The 20,746-nt window shown below is 39.5% G+C and overlaps 1 protein-coding gene and 1 pseudogene across 1 annotated transcript in view; both read right to left on the reverse strand.

The window, feature by feature from the left end:
• Window positions 1-11,174, reverse strand: part of iffo1a (intermediate filament family orphan 1a) — a 28,356-nt gene extending 17,182 nt beyond the window's left edge. Inside the window, exons 1-2 of the mRNA XM_041809763.1 lie at window positions 10,718-11,174; window positions 9,589-10,634 (exon numbers count right to left, since the gene is read on the reverse strand). Of these exons, the coding sequence (XP_041665697.1) occupies window positions 9,589-10,541 (953 nt within the window). The 5' untranslated portion in view covers window positions 10,542-10,634; window positions 10,718-11,174. The remainder of the gene's footprint in view (window positions 1-9,588; window positions 10,635-10,717) is intronic.
• A 1,207-nt stretch (window positions 11,175-12,381) lies between these two features.
• Window positions 12,382-18,474, reverse strand: LOC121523406 (annotated as a pseudogene).
• Between the last annotated feature and the right edge of the window lie 2,272 nt (window positions 18,475-20,746).

Below are 20,746 nucleotides of genomic sequence, written 5' to 3' on the forward strand. Positions count from 1 at the left end.
CTATAAATCACTTCAAACGCCCCTGTAATCAATGTCCTTTATGACTAAAACAGCAGCATGGCATGTGATTAATGCTTTTTTTTTTAAATGTAATGCATTATTTTCCAGTGAAAGGAACTCTGAATGCTTCAGCATACCAAGAGATTTTGGACAATTCCATGCTCCCAACTTTGTGGGAACAGTTTGGGGGTGGTCCCCTCCTGTTCCAACATGACTGTGCACCAGTGCACAAAGCAAGGTCCATAAAGACATGGAGGAGAGAGTGTGGTGTGAATGAACTTGACTGGCCTGCACAGAGTCCTGACCTCAACCTGATAGTACACCTTTGGGATGAATTAGAGCGGAGACTGAGAGCCAGGCCTTCTCATCCAACATCAGTATGTGACCTCACAAATGCGCTTCCAGGAAGAATGGTCAAAAATTCCCATAAACACACTCCTAAACCTTGTGGAAAGCCTTCCCAGAAGAGCTGAAGCTGTTAAAGCTGCGACGTCATATTAAACCCTATGGATCAAGAATGGGATGTTACTTAAGTTCATATGCAAGTCAAGGCAGGTCTTTTAGCAATATAGTGTATGAGGATCATTAATGTTGTAAGGAAAACCCAAATGTATAACTGGTAAATAGAAGGATCTTGTGGACTGGAAAGCCCACTTATTACCCTGATCATGTGGGAGGTGGTTCGTTTGTTTTGGTCCCTAAACTGAAAGTAGAGACATGTGATGCCTGGAGTTTCATTCATCTAAGTTGTCAAATCTTAACTAGATTAAGGAAAAGTAAAGTGGGATAATAGTCTCTAGCCTTGCTTGTTTCTTTGTTTGCTTTTACAATTAAACACCTTAAGAGCAATTCCACAAATCCACATCTTACACAGTCAACAATTCTACAGATGTGCTTGTTTCTGTACATTTCATCTTTTATGTCTAATAAATTACTTGCATTTCCATCAATCTGTTTTGTCTCCTATTTACCCTTGTACCTCAGAGCCTCTTGCTCAGGGCTCCTCCCATTTTTCTAGCGCTCAGAGAGACCTCCTTTTTATGCAGCATGTACAAAAAGAGGCAAACAGGCAGGAGTGCATGTACAAAATGACTCCATAATAATTCTTAATAAATACTGTATTTGCCATGGTCAGTTGTTGGCTGTGCCAGCTGCTTTCACATTTGTTCAAAATGAAAAACAATAAAGAGCTTTTAGCAGTCATCCTTATTTGCAGTGTTATTAATTATTCATTATATTTGGAATATTGATCTTAAACAAGATTAAAGTATTGATGATAAAAGTGTTCTGCAACAAACTGGAGCCAGAGGATGCTTGGAAGGGAGGAAATCAATGCGAATCCTGGTATGTTTGGAAAAATAAACAGCTCTTATAGATACAGCATTAGAGAGGAATTAAAACTATAATCTAATCCTGATACTTGTATATAATTTGAAACCATAAAAGTGAGATATAGAGTCACAGAGCACCCAAGCTTAATGAAACCTATAGCTCTATATTCTTGTTTTTATTTAAAGCTGCAGCAACAGAAAAACAAGATCCCTCTCTAGATTTAATACTCACGTCCTGTTCATTGCTGTTTTATTTGTGATACGTGTGAACTGCATGAGTTTGCCTGAATGTTTTACTAATTCGAAACAAGAAATTCCCCAAAACAGAGGGACTAGGACTTTTTTTGTTATTATGGTATTAAAACAGGTATACATGTTGTCTGATTTCTCCAAGTATCATATCAGAGTTTCACATTCTGGTATCATGACAGTCCTAAAGCCAGCAGCATGTCCCCTGAAGTAAAAGTGATTTACATTTTGCAGCATCAGCTAATTTAAAGCACCTCATCGAGCAGCCAGGGTGGCCTCTTTATATCTAAAGGTGATGAGCTTTTCTAATTTTATCTCTCTGGCACACATCGACACACAATCTGAGTCGCTCCAACCTCACAGTGAATCATGATGAGGTGATATTGGTAAGGTGAGAGGAGTGACATTTCCAGTATACAGCCCGGTGACATTTAAGAGAATAGCTGGTTACAAATCTGTGTCAACAGTTTGTTTCCCTTGACTGTTAAATTTACAACTCAAGGCCTCTCAGCTTCTCTAGAAACTTCTGTCAGCTCTAACATTAGGCATACTCTGATTGTCATAGTGGTGTAGCAGATACACTTTAGAAAAACTGCAGGCGCCTAGCAGAAATATTCAGGATCGATAAAATCTTAATGTAGGAAAGGATTTCAAAGATTTTTTTCTTGGTAAGAATGATTCGATTTTGGAAATCCAATATATAGCTGTCCTGGACCAGGTAATGTAATTATGTCTCCAGGTCAGAGATGGCAGAGCCATATTCTGGAGGTCAAAGGTCAAAATCACTTGGCTTCTTTGCTTATGAAAATGAAAACATAATTATTTGTGGGATTTTCAGCAAAGTTTGCACAAATGTCAACTCTGACTCAAGGATCATATTAGACTTTGGAGGTCAGAGGTCAAAAGTTCATTGGGTCTCGTGCTCATCCTTTGTTTTTAAGCTTTAAACAACAGAAACTATCCAGCCTAGGTTAGCAGTATATACTGGTATGTGTTTTTAGATTAACAAACTGGTTTCAGATTAACTATCAGCTGATTCACAACATATGCCATCAGACTTGGTAAACAACATTCATCTCCACATTAACTTTTGTAAAACCTCCCTGTTAGTTAAGAAGAACTTTAATCCCACTTCAGAGGAAACCGGTTGTCTGGTCTGTGCTTTGCTCCATCCTTAAACCACTCATCAATTTTGTGTGGAAAAAGAAGAAAAACTATCAGAGCTCATCATCCACGATCATTACTGGAGCAAACACCTGCAGGCAGGTTTAACATCTGTTAGAAAATCTTCCCCTGAGAGACGATGTTGTTGAAGCTGCAAATTAATTCATGTGTTTTTACAGCGTTTACACTCTGGCTGCATGTTTTCCAACTGAAACAACATGACAGTAAGCCTCGTTAAAAGAAGAGAATTAAAGGGAGGAATAGAGAGAAATCCATAGAGAGGTGTGAGGTTAAGTGCTGGTAATGATGGTGTTGATGGTAATGATGAAGTCAGCACCTCTCTGACGCTGCAGAGGCTCACCTGTGATGGATTGGGGGGCGGGGGTGTGTGTGTAAATCTAAGCAGGCAGAAGGGTCGAGATGAATGAGGAGTCAGCAGGGACAGCAGCAAACAACTCAACACAAGACACAGAGAGAGACAGAGAGAGAGGGAGGGAGGTCATAAAATAAGAGAGAGACGCTGAGAGTGGGGCAGAGGGTGGGATATGAAAAGTTAAAATGGAGACAGAGAGGAGACACAGAGAGGAGAGCAGCAGACTGGGTGACATCACTGCTGCCGGTCACAGGCCGCTGCTGCATTGCAGGTACCGGGACAAACCCAGCTGGGAGGAGCAGGAGGAAGAGGGGAAGAAGGAAGGGATGGAGGAGAGAGGAGAGAAGAGGAGGAGAAGAGGGTGAGAAAGAGACAAATGAAGATGACCAAGAGGGGGAGGAGAGGATGTGAGAGAAAAACAACAGCTAAATTTCTCCCCTGACACCTCGTCCCTTCAGACAAACATTAATCTAGACTGTTTTCACATGTTTAATCCAACTAAAAGTTTAATTTTTACAATTAAAACTGAAATGATGGAGGCATTTCCACATCTGGATGAAATGTTTAAAGGCTGAGCCAGATGCTGGTCGGTGTTTGTGCTGCTCAGTAAAACATCCTGCTGCTTTAGCAATCGATGTGACTGAAGGTTTGTCTCTCAGTGACGTCCGATCTCAGCAGGACAGGGCACAAAGTGTGAGCTCAGAGGGTTTTTTAATAACACAAAGCAGCAGAGAGTGAATGTAGAACAAAACAGGAGTTGCACGCTGAGCAGAACACTGCAGAACAGACACTGATGAAGGGATTAATATTAGAGATTATGCATGTACTCTGGCTCTGCTACACTGATACATCAATGCTGCAAAAAGTGAGGCAAGGATGTTTGATTCTGAATTAATTTGGTTACAAAGGGCACTAATTTATCCCTCTATTCATAAATAATCTGTTAATGAATGACACAGTCTAGCGGTAAACCGATAATGATTTTGCAGGGCCAACAGCAAAATAGATTACTGGTTCATGAGACCAATAACCTGATAACATGGTAGGGATGGGCATTTCCAATCACAATTAGCCATTAGTGTAGCTAAAGAATCTGTAAATCGTTTAAGTTGATATTTATTTGATAACTGAATAACAAATAAAGGAAAAACAGCCAGTTTTTTTAATTTAGTTGTTTCTAAAACCAAATCAGAAAATAGGAAAAATGTATTGTTTTCTCAGTTCTGTTTCTAAAACACAATCAAATAAACAAAGAATGATAAATTTGGGGGATTTTTGATATTCATGTTGAGATCAAAGAATGAAATCTGAAATAACAGCTACAAGCAGTCAGTTTGATATTCATTTGCGTAGCTCGGTGCAGGTGTTGTGCTCAGAAAAGCATCCAGAGAATCACGTGCACATCACTGAGGAGTTTATACACGATCAAATGTGGGGAAAAGTTTTAATGTTGCTTTAAATGTTTATTCAAAGAAGTAAAAATGAAAAAAAAGAAGGTATGAAGGTATGAGATGCTGTTTGTTCTTATAAAAGGTGCCAGCGTTTATGTTCTGTTACAGTAAGCGTAAACTCCACAGCAAAAGACACATTATTCTCTGGATGCTTTTCTGAGCATAACACCCCTAATGAATAATGAAATTGAACTGACTGCTCTTGGCCATAAATAAACATTACATAAACATCAAAAAAAAAAAAAAAAAAAAAAAAAAATATATATATATATATATATATATATATCCTTGTTAGTTTGATTTAGTCAGAAATGGAAATGAGAAAAAAAATTCTATTTTCATTATCAGTTATTCAATGATCAAAAAATATCAACTGAATGAATGACACTGATTCTACAGTAATTCAAAAGGCATTGGACAAACTCTGATCTTTTTTTATGGTCTAACATGATAGAAAATGTTGGTATTGTGGGAGAGTTACACCAAATAAATGGCAAAACATCAGCGGCTGTATCGGCTAAACTGTTCTTTTAAACATCGGTATCAGCATTGCCCCTAATTCTTGCACTCGGTGCATTTCTAATCCATAGAGACTGGAAAACAGGAAGTGATGTAGTATGCTCACTGTGCCGTGACACCCAGGCGTCAGTGTTGATTGGCTGTTGTTCATGTGACGTCTAGCCAATCAGAAAGTGTTGTGGGCAGGACATTAGGGGCAATCAGTGGAGAGTGAAAGCAAGCCAAGGGGAAAACAACTTGACGCCAAGCTAGAGTAGCTAAAGTTTCTGTGATTGGCTAAGTATGGATGCTTATAAACAGTCAACCTCTAATGCAGCCCAGACTACAAAGAAAATGAAAATCAGTCAGAGGGTGAAACAAAGAACATAATGGTAAAATGAAGATGAAGAAGGCTTTAAGCATTGTTCATACTGTAAATAGCTTTAAATAGAATTTAATCAAGTATAGATAAAAGATGTGGCTGCATTGCAGCACAGAGGTTAGCGCTGTTGTGCTAGTTCGCTTCCTGGTAAGGGAAAGGTCAGGGCATTTCTGTGTTGACTTTGCATGTTCTCCACGTGCATGTCTGGGTTCTTCCCACACACTCCAGCTTTCTACCACCGCCAAAAAAACATACTTGTTAGGATGACTCTAAATTGGCTATAGGTGTGAATAGGTTTAGGTGTGGCTGGGTGTTATCTCTGTATGTAAGCTGGCACCAAGTCCAAGGTTTACCCTTTGACCCCGAACAGAATAAATGGTGTAGAAAACAGATGGATAAATAAAAGAAGGTGTGATGGGCCAGCTGTACATTATGCAGGTATGGGCCAGGTGAAGTAAAATATCAAAAATTAGCCCAACATAGGGCATCATCTGCTTCTGTGGACTTTGGTTGTAAATTATGGTCATGTTTTGTTGTGTTATCTTAAATCTACTTATTTAGATACAAAGTTTAAGGAATACATGTAAATTTTATTTTTTTTCTGTGACTAATAACAAGTTTTTGTTTTTGTTTTCTTTCTGTTTTGTTATATTTTTATTGGTCCTGTTAAAAAAAATAAACTTTCTAATATCAAATAACCTCAGTATTTCTATTGTTAATCACAATTAATCCTCCCCTTTTGAAATTCCACTGTTTTGCATTAAAACAGTTTGGTGTCATTTTGTGCCTCTGTGCTTTATCAAACTGAGAGTAATGGCCTTCCTGTTTGGATACAGATCTGCTTTTATTTTGAAAGTATAAAAAGTACATTTTGAAAAGAAACCTGTTATGGATTGAAAAGGAAATAAGGATCAGTAAATGGTAAATGTTTGATGACTTCTGACTCATCCACTGAACTGTCTAGATGTTTTTATAAATGAAATAAGACAGAAAGGAGCAGTGATGGACTTACACTGCCTGGCCAAAAAAAAGTCGCCACCTGGATTTAACTAAGCAAATAGGTACAAGCCTCCTATCGGATAATTACTGCATGGGCGATTATCTTTCAGCTGATGCAACAAGTTATTTAACCCCAGCTGATGCAATGAGTAACTTCTCATTTCTTAAACAACTATATCCAAAGACACATCCTGTGGTCGTGGAAAAGATGTAAGTCTGTTTAAGTAGGGTTAAATCATTGGCATGCATCAAGCTGAGAAAACATCTAAGGAGATTGCAGAAACTACTAAAACTGGGTTAAGAACTGTCCAACGCTTTATTAAAAACTGGAAGGATAGTGGGGAACCATCATCTTCCAGGAAGAAATGTGGTCGGAAAACAATCCTGAATGATCGTGATTGGCGATCACTTAAACGTTTGGCCAAATCAAATTGAAGAAAAACAACAGTAGAACTCAGGGGTATGTTTAATCGTGAAAGTAAGAGCATTTCCACACGCACAATGCAAAGGGAACTCAAGGGATTGGGACTGAACAGCTGTGTAGCCTTAAGAAAACCACTAATCAGTAAGGCTAACCGGAAAAAAAAGGCTTCAGTTTGCTAGGGAGCATAAAGATTGGACTCTGGAGGAATGGAAGAAGGTCATGCGGTCTGATGAGTCCATTATTTACCCTGTTCCAGAGTGATGGGCGCATCAGGGTAAGAAGAGAGGCAGGTGAAGCGATGCACCCATCGTGCCTAGTGCCTACTGTAAAAGCCTGTGGGGGGCGGTGCTATGATCTGGGGTTGCTGCAGTTTGCCAGGTCTAGGTTCAGCAACATTATGTGCCCATAGAATGAGGTCAGCTGACTACCTGAATGACCAGGTTATTCCATCAATTGATTTTTTCTTCCTTAATGGCACAGGCATATTCCAAGATGACAATGCCAGGATTCATCGGGCTCAAATTGTGAAAGAATGGTTCAGGGAGCATGAGACATCATTTTCACACATGGATTGGCTACCACAGAGTCCAGATCTTAACCCCACTGAGAATCTTTGGGATGTGCTGGAGAAGGCTTTGCACAGTGGTCAGACTCTCCCATCATCAACACGAGATCTTGGTGAAAAATTCATGCAACACTGGATGGAAATAAAAATCTTGTGACATTGCAGAAGCTTATCGAAACAATGCCACAGCGAATGCCTGCTGTAATCAAAGCTAAAGGCGGTCCAACGAAATATTAGAGTGTGTGACGTTTTTTTGGTGGCAATTTTTTTTGGCCAGGTAGTGTATTTTACATCAGTGTGGCTGCAGAGAGACTCTGCTGTGAGTTATCAAAAATTTGCTGAAAAGGGACAAAAAAGTATGAGATTAAAAAAATAAATAAATTATGGGCCTAAATTAATTGTGATTAATGCATTTACACTGAAAACCCCAGTTTTTATGTATTTCAAGCAGTTTGACAATAATGCAGCCATATTGGTGAGGCCTTTCATCCATTTCATTAAAACATCTGCTGCAAGGGTGCAGATTGGCTGTGTGGTTTCATTGCAACCCATGTGTGCAGGTGGCCTTGGTTCAAGTCTGGCCTTTAGCTCTATTCCCCATTCTCTTATCCCGATCCATCCAACCATCCATCCATCCATCCATCCATCCATCCATCTTCTTCTGCTTATTCTAGCCGGGCAGTAGTAGCAGCAGGCTAAGCAAGTCAACCCAGACATCTCTCTCCCCAGCAACATTTTCCTGCTCTTCCTGGGGATTCCAAGGCCTTCCAGGCCAGAAGACACATTCAATCCCTCCAGCAAGTCCTGGGTCTAGCCCTGGGGTCTCCTACCACTTGGATGCACCTGGAAGACCTCCACAGGGAGGCGCCCAGGAGGCATCCTGATCTGACGCCTGAACGACCTCAACTGGCTGATTTAGACTTCTAGGGGCAGCGGCTCTATTTCAAGCTCAATCCAGACGTCTGAGCTCCTCACCCTGTCTCTGAGGCCTCCTACAGACTTTGCATTTTTAGCAATCTTTTAAGTTTCTGGCATGCTACACAGTCTGACATGAATCTCATACAATGTCAAGTTTGATGTATGCAGACTGTATCATCACAACCTTCTGGGATTGTCTAAATTCTAATGCTAACTTGTTGGTTTGTTAGCACCACTGAAATGACTTAACAAAATTATCATTACGTCATGTCTTGCTATATCCCTATTGGTTTTGTTAGCCATCGTATTAGCAGTCACAATGTGAGAAAGTCATCCTAAATTTCTGACACTGTCAGAATTATATCCCAGGCTATATCTGGTAGCAAGACCATGACAACAACCGTCTGTCAACCTGTCTCACAGTGCAACATAGGATCACAGTTTTAGAGCCACTAAAGACATGGCCATGATTGGTCATCTTTTGTCTGAGACAGCCCAAAATCACACAGTGTATACCAGGCTTTAGGCTGAGCCCAGACCCCCCCCTGAGGAATCTTATTTCAACCACTTGAACTTATGATTTCATTTTTCCGGTCGTTCTCCAGAGTTCAAGACCATGGTTGAGGGCTGGAACGAAGTGCGACTGGTAAACTGAGAGCTTTGATTTCCAAGTGAGCTCCCTCTTCACCACAACAGTCGGGTACAAAGTCTGCAATACTGCTGACGCTCTACCAATCGACCTGTCAATCTCACAGTCTCTTTTGGCCTCATTTGTGAACAAGAACCTTAGATTTCAATAATACCTGCCTATGTGTAGACCTGTAGCTCAAAGTTTATTAGATGTGGGGAAACCTCTTCCCTATCAGTCTTCTAGGAATGCATGCATGAAATTATGTATGGAATAATTTCTTAAAAATTAAATCAGAGTCACTGATATTGCTAAGCAAACTCAAAGTATCATAAATTATGTGGGAACAGATTAAAAGTCTCTTGTTAAACAGCTGCAACCTTCTGAATAATGTTTATTAAAGCTGTATGGGTTGTGCAGTAGTGTCATGGTCTTCTTCCCCTTTACTTTTCTTTTAACTCGTGTTCTGCTTTGTGGTTCTGTGCAGTATCGATAATGTTCAATATATGTTGATTCTACTGTAGAGGCGGGCCGATGCATGTGGAGCCCAGAACAATTTTCCCTCTTGGGACAATAAAGAATAGAGTATCGTATTGTAGCTCTTACCTTTTCTTGTATTCGTCTCTCTCTCTCTTCACTTTAGCCAGCACGTTGTAAAGAGCTCTGATTTCTGGTGTGATGGTGTCGATCTGCACACCAACCCCGTCTGGGTGCGTCCAGGAGACCCCAGGGCCAGTAAGGCATGACTCCTTCCCGGTGCCAAACCTGCGAGTGTGGTTGAAGGACCAGATTGTCCCGGGGAGGAAACGTGGTGGAGGAGGCGGGGTGTTGGTGTTGGTCCCGGTGTTTGAGGCGTACTTCTCGTTGATGTTTGTGAGGGTCTTAGTGGGGTCTGTTGGACTCAGGGCGGGGCTGATGGAGAATCCAGAGGTGGTGAGGTTGGAGTTTGAGTCTGTCATGGGGTTCAGATACTTGTTGTCAAATAGAGGAGGGGGGTTCAGGGTGGGGGAGAGGAGACCACCAGGAAGATAAGCTGAGTTGTTGGCGTTGTGGAGCGGGATGAGACTAGGCCTGGGTGGGATCGGGCCAATAAATCCAGTCTGGACCCCCATCTCTTTGGTCTGTGGCTTCTGGTGTCCCTCCCCGCCACAGTTCTCCTCGAGAGCCTGCTGCAGCTGCTTCTCCAGGACCTTGTTCCTGCGCTCCAGCTCGTGCACTTTAGCCAGAAAGCACCTGAAGCGCAGGTTCAGGGTCTTCAGGACGCTGATGTTCGATCCCAGGTCGTTACGCAGGGCCGTGGCCGCTGGGGGAACTCGATGCAGGGGGGCATTCAGGTGCAGGTAGGCAAGGCCCGAAGGTGGCAGGGAACCCAAGTCTAAACCAGACAACCCATCCGGACTAAACCCACCGTGGTCCCCCAGGAAGTAACCCGGCTCTGGGATGGCGGAGTCAGTCTGGCCTGTCATCTGGTGATGCTGCTGAGGGGCCAGAAAACCACTCTCCCCCAGGACCGGATTCATGCTTGAGTAGGAAAATCTGAAGTGCTCGAAATCCGGCATGAACCCAGACTTTTACGTGTTCAGCTCTGCAGGTAATTCTGGGTAAAATCTGAATATTTATCCAAATCAGAATCAGGCCCTGCAGCCCTGGATCTGTAAGGCAAGGTAACATATCATAAAGACATACAAAGGACTGCAAAAAGACGTTTAAAATGACATAAAACCCAAAGTCTTACCTTCCTGACAGCAGTCCTCCTGATTCCAATCACCTTTGTGCAGAGGGGCTGAGAGCTACAGTTAGATAATGCGGTTTGAAGGATGCTTTGAGGCCTTAAACTGCAGCAAAAATCAACCAAATCCTCGTAAAACGTCAAAGAAACATACCCTATGGAGCACAGGTTATTTAAAAACGCTATATGTGAGACAAAATGCCAGTAAACTCTCTCACACGCAGCCGATCTCTGCAGCAAAATGAGATTACCGAGTTTACTTCACGCAGCACTAATTTCCATTCAAGAGATCTCAACGGCGACACACGTTACAATATTTATTCCGAGCCTCGAAATAAACTTCGAGCGAGATCTACCGAATCAGTAAAAAGTATAAATGCGTCGTACTTGGTGATAAGAAGAGGAAACGGTAAATTTGGCACCAGATTATCAGGTGAAGTGAGTCCGAGGAGCAGAGAGAGGAGCAGAGGTGCAGCAGGAATAAACACAAGCGAATGACTGCGGCTTTCCCTTACCGTACTGGCTGTAGTAGGAGCGCAGAGTGGAATCTGCCGTAATGATCAGAGTAGATATTAACCTGTGATAAAGAAGTTAAAAGTATGGAAACTGAAAACTCTTTCGACTCGGTTCATTTATATCACAGGTTTTGTAGTTTAACGCCGAATAAACCACTGGGAGAAACAACTTTTTTCAATGCAGAACAAGCAGTGCTTGGCAAGGCCACCCATAAAGGGAGATAAAAGAGAGAGCTCTTCAGGGCCCAGCCAAACTGGGATCCATGGATATCAGCAAAATCATTGTAAATTTAAGCAATGACAACAATATTTAATTTTTACCCTGAATAATTGGGGCAGTTAAAGTGGCAAAAGGGGCAAAAATGGGTGAAAAGTTGCAAAAATAGGTGAAAAGCAGCAAGATAGTATCAAACATGGGTTAGAAGTGACAAAAAATGCAATAAATGGGATTAGGGGCCAAATGGGGCTAAAAAAGTCAAAAAAAAAAAAAAAAAAGAGAAATACAAGAAGACTAATGGTGGCAAAAAATGGGCAAAAAGAAATGCAAGTAGCATAAACAAACAAAATGTGTCAAAAAGGCAGAAAAGGGAGAAAAAAGTAGCAAAACTGGGCAAAAAGTGGCAAAAATGGGCAAAGTAGAACACAAAAAATTGGTAAAATGTGGTAAAAAAAAGGCAAATATAAGCAAAAAGTACTTAAAAATGGGAGAAAAGGGGCAAAACTAGCAAAGGATACAGAAAAGCAAAAAGATGTTGCAGAAAAGGGTTAAAAGCAGATAAAAAGTGACAAATATTGGAGAATAAGTGGCAAAATGGGCAAAACTTTGCAAAAGTGGATAGAAAACCTGATGAAATGGGTTAAAAAGGAGCCCTATACATAATTCCAAAATCAGAACCCAATAATAGCACGTCACACCTTTCAGCTCCAAAATGGATGAACTGTAGCAAGGATGCTAACACCAGTGCTACTGATCCAACACACGTGCACTGATACCGTCAATAAATCACAAATGAGGAGAGACCATTGTTATTATTAATGGTATTTTTTAGGTCTGACCAGGTGAGTATTGTTTTTATTTTGGTGATGGTTCTGATGTGAAAAAGCATGGCTCGACAACTTTATTGATGAAGGTTGTGAAGATGAGGTCAGAGTCAAAAGTACAGTTCACAAGACAGCACACACACAAAGTCTTCACCAGTTTTAATTACATATGAGCATGAGTTACAAAAAAAGATCCAGTTCATCACCCAAGGAAATTTTATTACACAACTTGAATTGACTGAAAGATATGTTCTACAATCTTCAAATATTTCTGACCATAAAGAATGCACAAAAAACAACAGAGACGATTTGTACAGAATTAGCTGATTTGGTAATAGGCAGAAAACAGAAATCAAATTACAAACAACAGTTTTAACAAATACACCAAGAACAGAATGAATAAATAAACAAAATAAATAGAATTAAAACAAGCTTATAAGTACCAGCTCAATTACAACAGACCCCTTTTTCCACTGCCTTTAAACTTGTAAAAATTTATTTTTGTTTAATTTTTTTTATTTATTAATTTCAGTAACACCCTCTCATTCTACAGCAAAGTGGTTCTTGAACTGCTGGTTTCTGACATGGATAAACAGGACTTTTAGCTGAAGCTGTTGGCGCCCTCTGGTGGAAAGTTACTGAAACCCACCTGTATTCTATTTACTGAGACCACGCCCTTGGGTCAACTGAATAAATATATTCTGATCCTTGTGTTGATGATTAAATTAAAGATTAAAATTAAAAATTAAAGATGATTAAATTAAACTCATATTCACTGATAACTGTACATCTGTACATTCATATACAACTACCTCTAAAAGGTAGAAGCACAAGCTGCCGTTTGAGTGTCTCAGCTTATTCCACTCATTGAATTAGGCTTTTCCTCTGTGATAATGCCTGGAGGAAAGTTGTTGTCTGGATGTCTGGTTCTGAGATTTAATTTCTAATAGATTGCTCAAGTCTTGAAGATCGTTCCAACTCCTGACTCAGTTCATTCAGTTCAGTTCAGTTTTCTCTTCCGATGCACACTGTTCTCCTATGAAGACAAGCAGCACATAATCAATAAGTCAATCAATCATCAGGCCACTTCATAACCAAAGTTATCTAAGGAAACTTTACAAAGAGGACAGGTCTAGACTGTACTCTCTGCTGAGGTCTATTATAATAGACTAGCGTTAATCACTAATATTATAATAAAGACCAGTGTTAATTTATTTTTGATAATTATAGCAATGAAGTAGTGTAATACTAGCACTACCAAAAATAACAGTGGTGAAGAAAAAGATGTATCAAATATATAAAGGTGCTCATAGAAATACAGTTTTAGCTGTTTATAAATTCACATTAAGATTTGAGATAATTATAGGAGTTATAATAACATTAATAATAACAATAAAAATAACAATAACAATAAAAATAATGATAATAATAATGAAGAAGAAGAAGACAGCCGTTACTTTGTGCTAATATCACTGTTACGATCCATTTTTGGTCAAAAGGGATGAGAACAAAATCACCATGACAGGTGGATTTAAAAGCTTGTATTTTATTGTTTTAATTGAAACAGTTGTGTGTAATTCACTGTACCTCTAGTTCATTGCTATAGTTAGCTGTAAGGCTGTCATGTATGCTGTTTCTATTATTAGGCTGCACGTTTAGAGATTATGGCTATAAACAAGGCTCTGCAGAGGTGGTGGAGTCAGTACATCCAAAGTTAGATATACACATCAGTTTTACTCGGAATGGACAATAACACCAATATGTGCAAGAAGCAAAGAAGTTTTATTTCTATTTCTACAACAGGACTGTAACACATTACTTTTCTCAGCATGTTATGTGACACTTTAATACGTTACTTTTTTGGTGGTAATCATGAAACATAAGGTAGTGTTTATAGTATTGCTACCCTTCATTGCATTTTACCTACACTGGTATCAACATGATGCACGGCATCTAGGCTGCATGTCAAACAGACTGTTACTTACTGGTGGCAGGCTGGAAATCTGAAAATTAGAAAATGAAAAATTTTAACATTACAATTCAAATTACAGAGGGGAAAAAACAATGTTTAGCTTTCACTAGCACATGTGAAAAATGAATGATTAATTTGCAGAAATAACACCAATTATTTACAAGATTTAAGGGTTTTAGAAGTCTGTATTTTAAAATCATGAGCTGCTAAATAAATGCTCCTCACCACTGTTGTTCTTTCTCCACTTCCAGAGTCCAGCAACGCACAAAAACAGGAGCAGCAGGCCTGAAGCAACTCCAGCAACAAGAGCAACAGGAAAGCCAGAGGTAGAGCCTGAAACCAAAACAGAAGATCCACACTTGGAGCTTATACTAGAGATGCAGTGATTGTGGAAATAAGTGATGATACTGATAATGATGCTTAACATGATGATGTAGCTGATACCAATGTTTTTCTTTCATTAATTTTGGTGCAAGACTCCTGCTATACCACCATATCCTCTCACATTTAACCATGGAAACAGATCAGAGTTTAAACTGGTCACGTCTTCAGTCCTGTAGAAAATCTTGTATGTAATGATTAGTAGCTAGGCATACCAGATACCAGCCTAAAACACTGCTAAGTGATATCTGCTCTCACCACAGTATGTGTGCTAACAGTCACTTTAAGGATACAGTTGAAATCAACAAATGTCATTAGCTTACAGAAGCTTTCTCCTTCACTAGGCTTAATGGGAGCATATATCCGATCACTGGTTTCACTATTAGTAAGCTTATCTAAAAAAATGTGCTTTTTTTGTACATGTAATAAAACTTTACTCAAAAGTGATTAGCCACATTGGGAACTCATATCCACCCCTAATTCACAAGCAACCAATTGCACCATGTTGTGTGGTTCTGGAGGTCGAGGCAATAAATGTCAAGAGCAAAGGCCAAACATTTCATTATCAGTATAAAACAAGTATGTAGTCCAGGGACGTCACTAGGATTGATAGACGGGAGGGTCCTACCCCAACGTTTGTAGGTAATGTACACATAGTGCACACCAACATTTATTATTACCTCTGCCAAGGAGGTCATGTGATCGGGTGGGTTTGTTCGTTTGACCCACATGGTTCCACCCTGCCTCATTCAGAAGCTTTGGTTTTATGCAAGTTCAATATAATCACACAAGATCCTGCCTAAGAGTATTTTCTTGGGCTTTTATGCATGAAGACAGTGGGGAAGACATGCACCATACAGCAGATGAGACCAGGAATCAACCATGCAACCAATGCATCAAGGACCACAGCCTCACGTGAGTGCCCGCTCTACCTACCAGGTCAAACCGGCACCCAAAGGCAAGAAATGTTTTTTGACCAGTCCGTGAACATGTGTACTGTATTTTGGCTTTAAAAATAGGCATTTAACATGGGATCCAAAGGGGTTTCCTAAGAACCTGAAACACAATTGACACTTTTGGAACCATACAGTATACTGTTGCTTGGTGACATCAGAGTCTCTGTCCAGTGATTGGCTAAGCTCTCTCTGTTAGTAATGCTACATCTGACCAGATTTAACCCTGATACCAGACTTACCATTGTTGCTTCTGATCATTGATTGGTCCAGTCTAGTGACAATGTTCCTCTCCTCTCCAGAGAGCTGAAACACACACTCGTACCTCTCCCAGTCTTCAGGTTTCACTGAGAAAATGTTCAGTTCAGCACTCATCTGGAAGGTTTCATCATGGTTTGGGAGGATCTCTCCTTAGTCAACGCCCTCATAAAGCTCCTCTCCATCTTTCCTCCAGAACATCACAGCTCTGTCAGGGTAGAAACCTGTGGTGAAGCAGCTGACTGGAGAGGAGGGAGACTTCTGGAGGAGAGACACTGAGGGAAGCACTGAAGGAGGGAAACATGCATGTGTTTGCATAAATTATTTTTGTTTTGAATCATCTTGAAAAACAAAATGCATCTCTACATCTGGCTGTGTAATTCACCTTTTTGCAGAGAGCTGCTTCCATACTGTAAATACTTCTTCAGCCAGTTGGGGCACATGTGCATGAAGAGGTCTTTATTGCTTTGTAATCTAGCCTTGTCAGTATCCCATCTGAGTTTGGTCATAAACGCCTTAGGGTTTGGAGCAACCCACGTCAGTGTCTCCATGTCTAATGCCAAGAAGTCTTCTCCGTCATAGCCATACTGGTTATAACCAACAATCTCTCCGGTCTCTTCATCCCACTCACAGCCATTTAACCTTTGTAGAATGTGCACACCTGAGAGAGACAGAGGGACAGGAAAAGTGAAATGGTGAAATGGTGAAAAAAATCGCGCACTTTGGGCCTAACATGTTACAAAAATGTGAGAAATCAAATAAACAGGCATGTTTTCAAAATTTCGTATACACATTTCAATGCAACCCACTGAAAAGGGCTACACAACCCACTTTTAGGTCCTGACCCATTAGTTTCAGAACAACTGGTCTACAGCGCTGTTTTAAAACTCAGATACTTTAGTTTAGTCTCACAGATTCTTGATCACTCTACAACAGAAATGTGTGAAAACACTTGGTGATAAACACTTGGCATTGATCATGAACATAAAAACATACAGTACCTCCACTTTGATTTAAGCGATGCATCATGATGTCAATATGAGCTTTGAAAAAGTAGTGATGGTCCAGACACTTGTTAGAATACCACTCCAGGTCTTGTGGATTGTCTTTGAAGAATTCTTTTATCCAGTCGTGTTTGGGAACTGCTGCATCGGTTGTGCTCGCACAGTATCCAAACTGAACTCCTTCAACCATCCCTACAGCCACAAACTCTGGGAAGTCTTGAACTCCATAAGATGCAGTGATGACATATGTCAGGGAATGTTTCACTGTAAGAGAAAAGATGATTTTAGTTTTAAGTTCATGGTCATCCAGCCGTCCTAAAAGCCATCCCAAAAGGTGAGATATGTAAAACTGGAATAAAAACAGTATTTGTTGATTTGCAAATCATTTTCAACCCTTCATTTGATTAAAAGGATATATGAATCCATAAACTGTATTGTCTTATGTTTTTATTTTACAGACTCTGAAATTATTGCAACACATTCCAGAAAAGTTGGGACGGGAGAATGCTTACTTGCATGACAGGCAAACATATTTATAGGTATAACCTTTGCTCCCAACTTTAACTATTTCTTTGTCTTCTCAGCACAAGCATTAAATCATAGTTTCAAGAAAAGAATCCCAGGACATTTGTGCTGTTACAACAAAGAAATCCATTTTTTTCGTTTTCTGTTTTTAACCAAAAAACTTCGCAAATTTCCCAAAGGCCACATGACTTCCCTTTCCTCAAGAATTTTATTAAATGAAGAAAACAAAATAATGGAATTGGAAAAAAACAAAAATTGGACCATGTTTTTTAAAATGTTAATAATTTTTCCATTTATATGACCAAAAAGAAAAAAAAATGGCTTATTTTTCCTTTTTTTTTTTCATTTTCGGTCCAGAATGGAAAACGGCTCATTTTTTTTCCATTTTTGGTAAAAACAGAATAACGGCCCATTTTTTCATTTTTGGAGAGTTTCACCCGTTTTTTCAGTCTGGTTTCAACCAGGAAATGGACCTGCCAGAAAGTACACTGACCTGAAAACTTTACAGGAAACGTTTAACCAGAAAACTCTTGATAACAGATATTTTAATCTCAGTAAAGTTTTCCTGGTTAAATAAAGGCTTAATATAATCAGCGGTATGAAAGGATTTTTAGTTTGTCATCACTGCAAGTAATAAAGAGGCTGAAACAAAGAGAACTGTAGACAGCTGAGAGGTTTAAACACTGATGCAGAAGCCAGGAGAGAACGGCCTACACCTAGCAAAGTTGTTGAGGACTTGCAAGTTATGTAAGCCTTAAAAAGTGAAAGTGAAAGTGAAGTAACTCCGAGTTCAGCGCTTCACAACATGAAATAATAGTTTACAGGTTTTTGCAGAGAAGATTAACAGCGAATAGCAGAGAGAGTTACAATACAGTCTTACCTGTTGATGCAACATGAAATAAAATAAGCAACTCAAATAAAGTCCTCATTTTCCGGAAGTAGGCCATGGTTAGAGATGCAGTCTCCTTCGCCTTCACATTTCAGTGGGGTGGATTTTCGCACCCCAGAAGCGACAGAGGAGGGGGAGTGACTTGTCTCCTAGATACCGACAGAGTTCGTTCTCTCTATCATGCTGCGATCAAACATGAGTGAAGTTGGCTCTGTGTCGCCGTCCTTTAGCTCTGTATGTGAAAGAGTCCCGTTATGTGGGCGTTCACAACTTCTTTTGACACTTGGATCAGAGCCAGGATTTTTTCTGACGGACACAAACCATCCACGTACGGTCCTGTCCAGCTGAGGGACACCTGTCCTGTTACCGGTGGGTTTGAGTTTCACTGACCCTCAGAGACACTCATAGCATCCCACGGGGCACTTTTTTTTTTAATGACGCTTTATTAACAATTCAGAATTTACAACAATAAGGAAACAAACAGTTATTGAAACAGACATACAGAGCGCCAGGGGTTTGAGGAGAGCAAAGTAAGCAGGACAATCAGACAGAGTAAAAAAAATTAAAATAATAAAAATAATATTTACAACATGAGACAAATAAACAGTACCTTTATATGAATTCAAACAAATATTTTAAATTTGGAGCACAAAGTTCCCAAGGTGCACATTAGCATAAAAATACAACAAAAAATGAGTCATGATGATGCCGAAATTACTCTGTCTTACTGTGCATCTGTTGGCATAAAATATAAAAAAATGTCTGCGGGAAGATTACTCAATGTGTTCTATTCTTTTTATTTATTTTTCAAAATGCATTACATTTATTCAAAACATTAAGAATCATGTCTTTAACTGACAGCATAATAAAGATATATGATGCAATATGGTATTGTGTTTATGAGTCAAATGCATAAGGAACAATTAAAACCTTAATGTAGTGCTGATAATGTCATATAGTGTTGTCTGCTCATCTAAATATATTACAGATTAGTGAATGTACATGCTGTGCATATTTTGTGATTGTGATATAAATACATGTTGCAGCAGACACTAAACAAAACATGTACATCAACCCCAAACTTTTAGCAAAGTAAAAAAGTATAAAGTGAGTCATTTCTATTTTTATGTATTTATTAAATAATGACAGTGGAGTGGTTAGGATGTAGGGGTGCCTGTCTGAAAGGAAGAAAAATACCAAATGATATTGAAAAATGAGGTTCATTCCTTTCAAACATTGTTGCTCCAATCACCTTGGTCAAATATTTCCAAATTAAGGAAGACGGAGCAGAATGTTAACAATACTGTGAGAATTTGAATTGCAACGGGTGTCTTCTGCAGGGACAACAACTTTTGCAAGGAAGGAACCAGGCTCCTGAGTAAAAGCTTGTCCTCTGAGGGGGTTGGAGTAAAGACAATGAGGCTGGACTGAGGCTTGGAGAAGTATCTCTCCTTGGCTCTCTGTCAGGTTTGCAGGGAAAAACTCAAAAGGGAGGACCCAAATGCAGATAAAAAAAGAACTAATTTAAATAAACAAAAGAACTTACTTGAAACAAAAAACCAGGAATCAAAATCAACTAAACAAAATCCAAACGAAGCACGAGGAGAGATCACGAGGAGTAGCATGGGCAAAAACATCAAATGAACCGGCACAGACACAGGGAGACACAGAGACTAAATACACTGGGAGTGATTGCACTATGGGAGACAGGTGTGGATAACGAGACACAGGTGAAACTGGTAAGGATAATCAAAGCGGAGGGAAACTCAGGCAGGAAGCAAAACTGGAATCACACACAAGGAAAGGCAACTACAAAGTAAAACAGGAAACATGGAACCTAACACAAGAAGCACACGAGGACTGAATGACAAAAGTAAACACTAGAAGTTGAACAAAGGAAACACAGGAGGATACAAAGAACTAAAAACAAGGAGGGAAACTTAAACACAGGGAGAAAAACTGAACATGAAACACAGGGAGTAAAACTTAAACATGGAATAACTAAACAAGAAACACAGGGAAACTAAATATGAAACTGGGAATTACTAAACATAAAATACAAGGAGAAATACAAGGAGTAAATAAACATACAACACAGGGAATAACTAAACATGGAATACAGGGAAAAACCTAATCACAATATAAAACTAGAAACAAGGAATACATTAGTAAAACACAAGAAAAACACATCATAGCTGTGTGAAACCAAATTAAGTTAGGCAAGGCAGGTTTATTTGTATAGCACATTTCAGCAACAAGGCAATTCAAAGTGCTTCACACAGGTCATTAAAATACATTGACAAAGGGAAAAAAAACACAATGAAAACATTTTAAATAGATATTAAAGTAAAAGCTACAGTGGAGAGTTGGAGCAAAAATGGAAAATGGAAAAAATTGAAAGGTAAAAAGTTTTTTTAGTCAAAGGCAGCAGTGAACAGGTGTGTCTTCAACCTTGATTTAAAAGAACTCAGACTCTCAGCAGACCTGATGTTTTCTG

Source organism: Cheilinus undulatus, linkage group 16 (assembly GCF_018320785.1).
Source record: "Cheilinus undulatus linkage group 16, ASM1832078v1, whole genome shotgun sequence".
Lineage (NCBI taxonomy): Eukaryota > Metazoa > Chordata > Actinopteri > Labriformes > Labridae > Cheilinus > Cheilinus undulatus.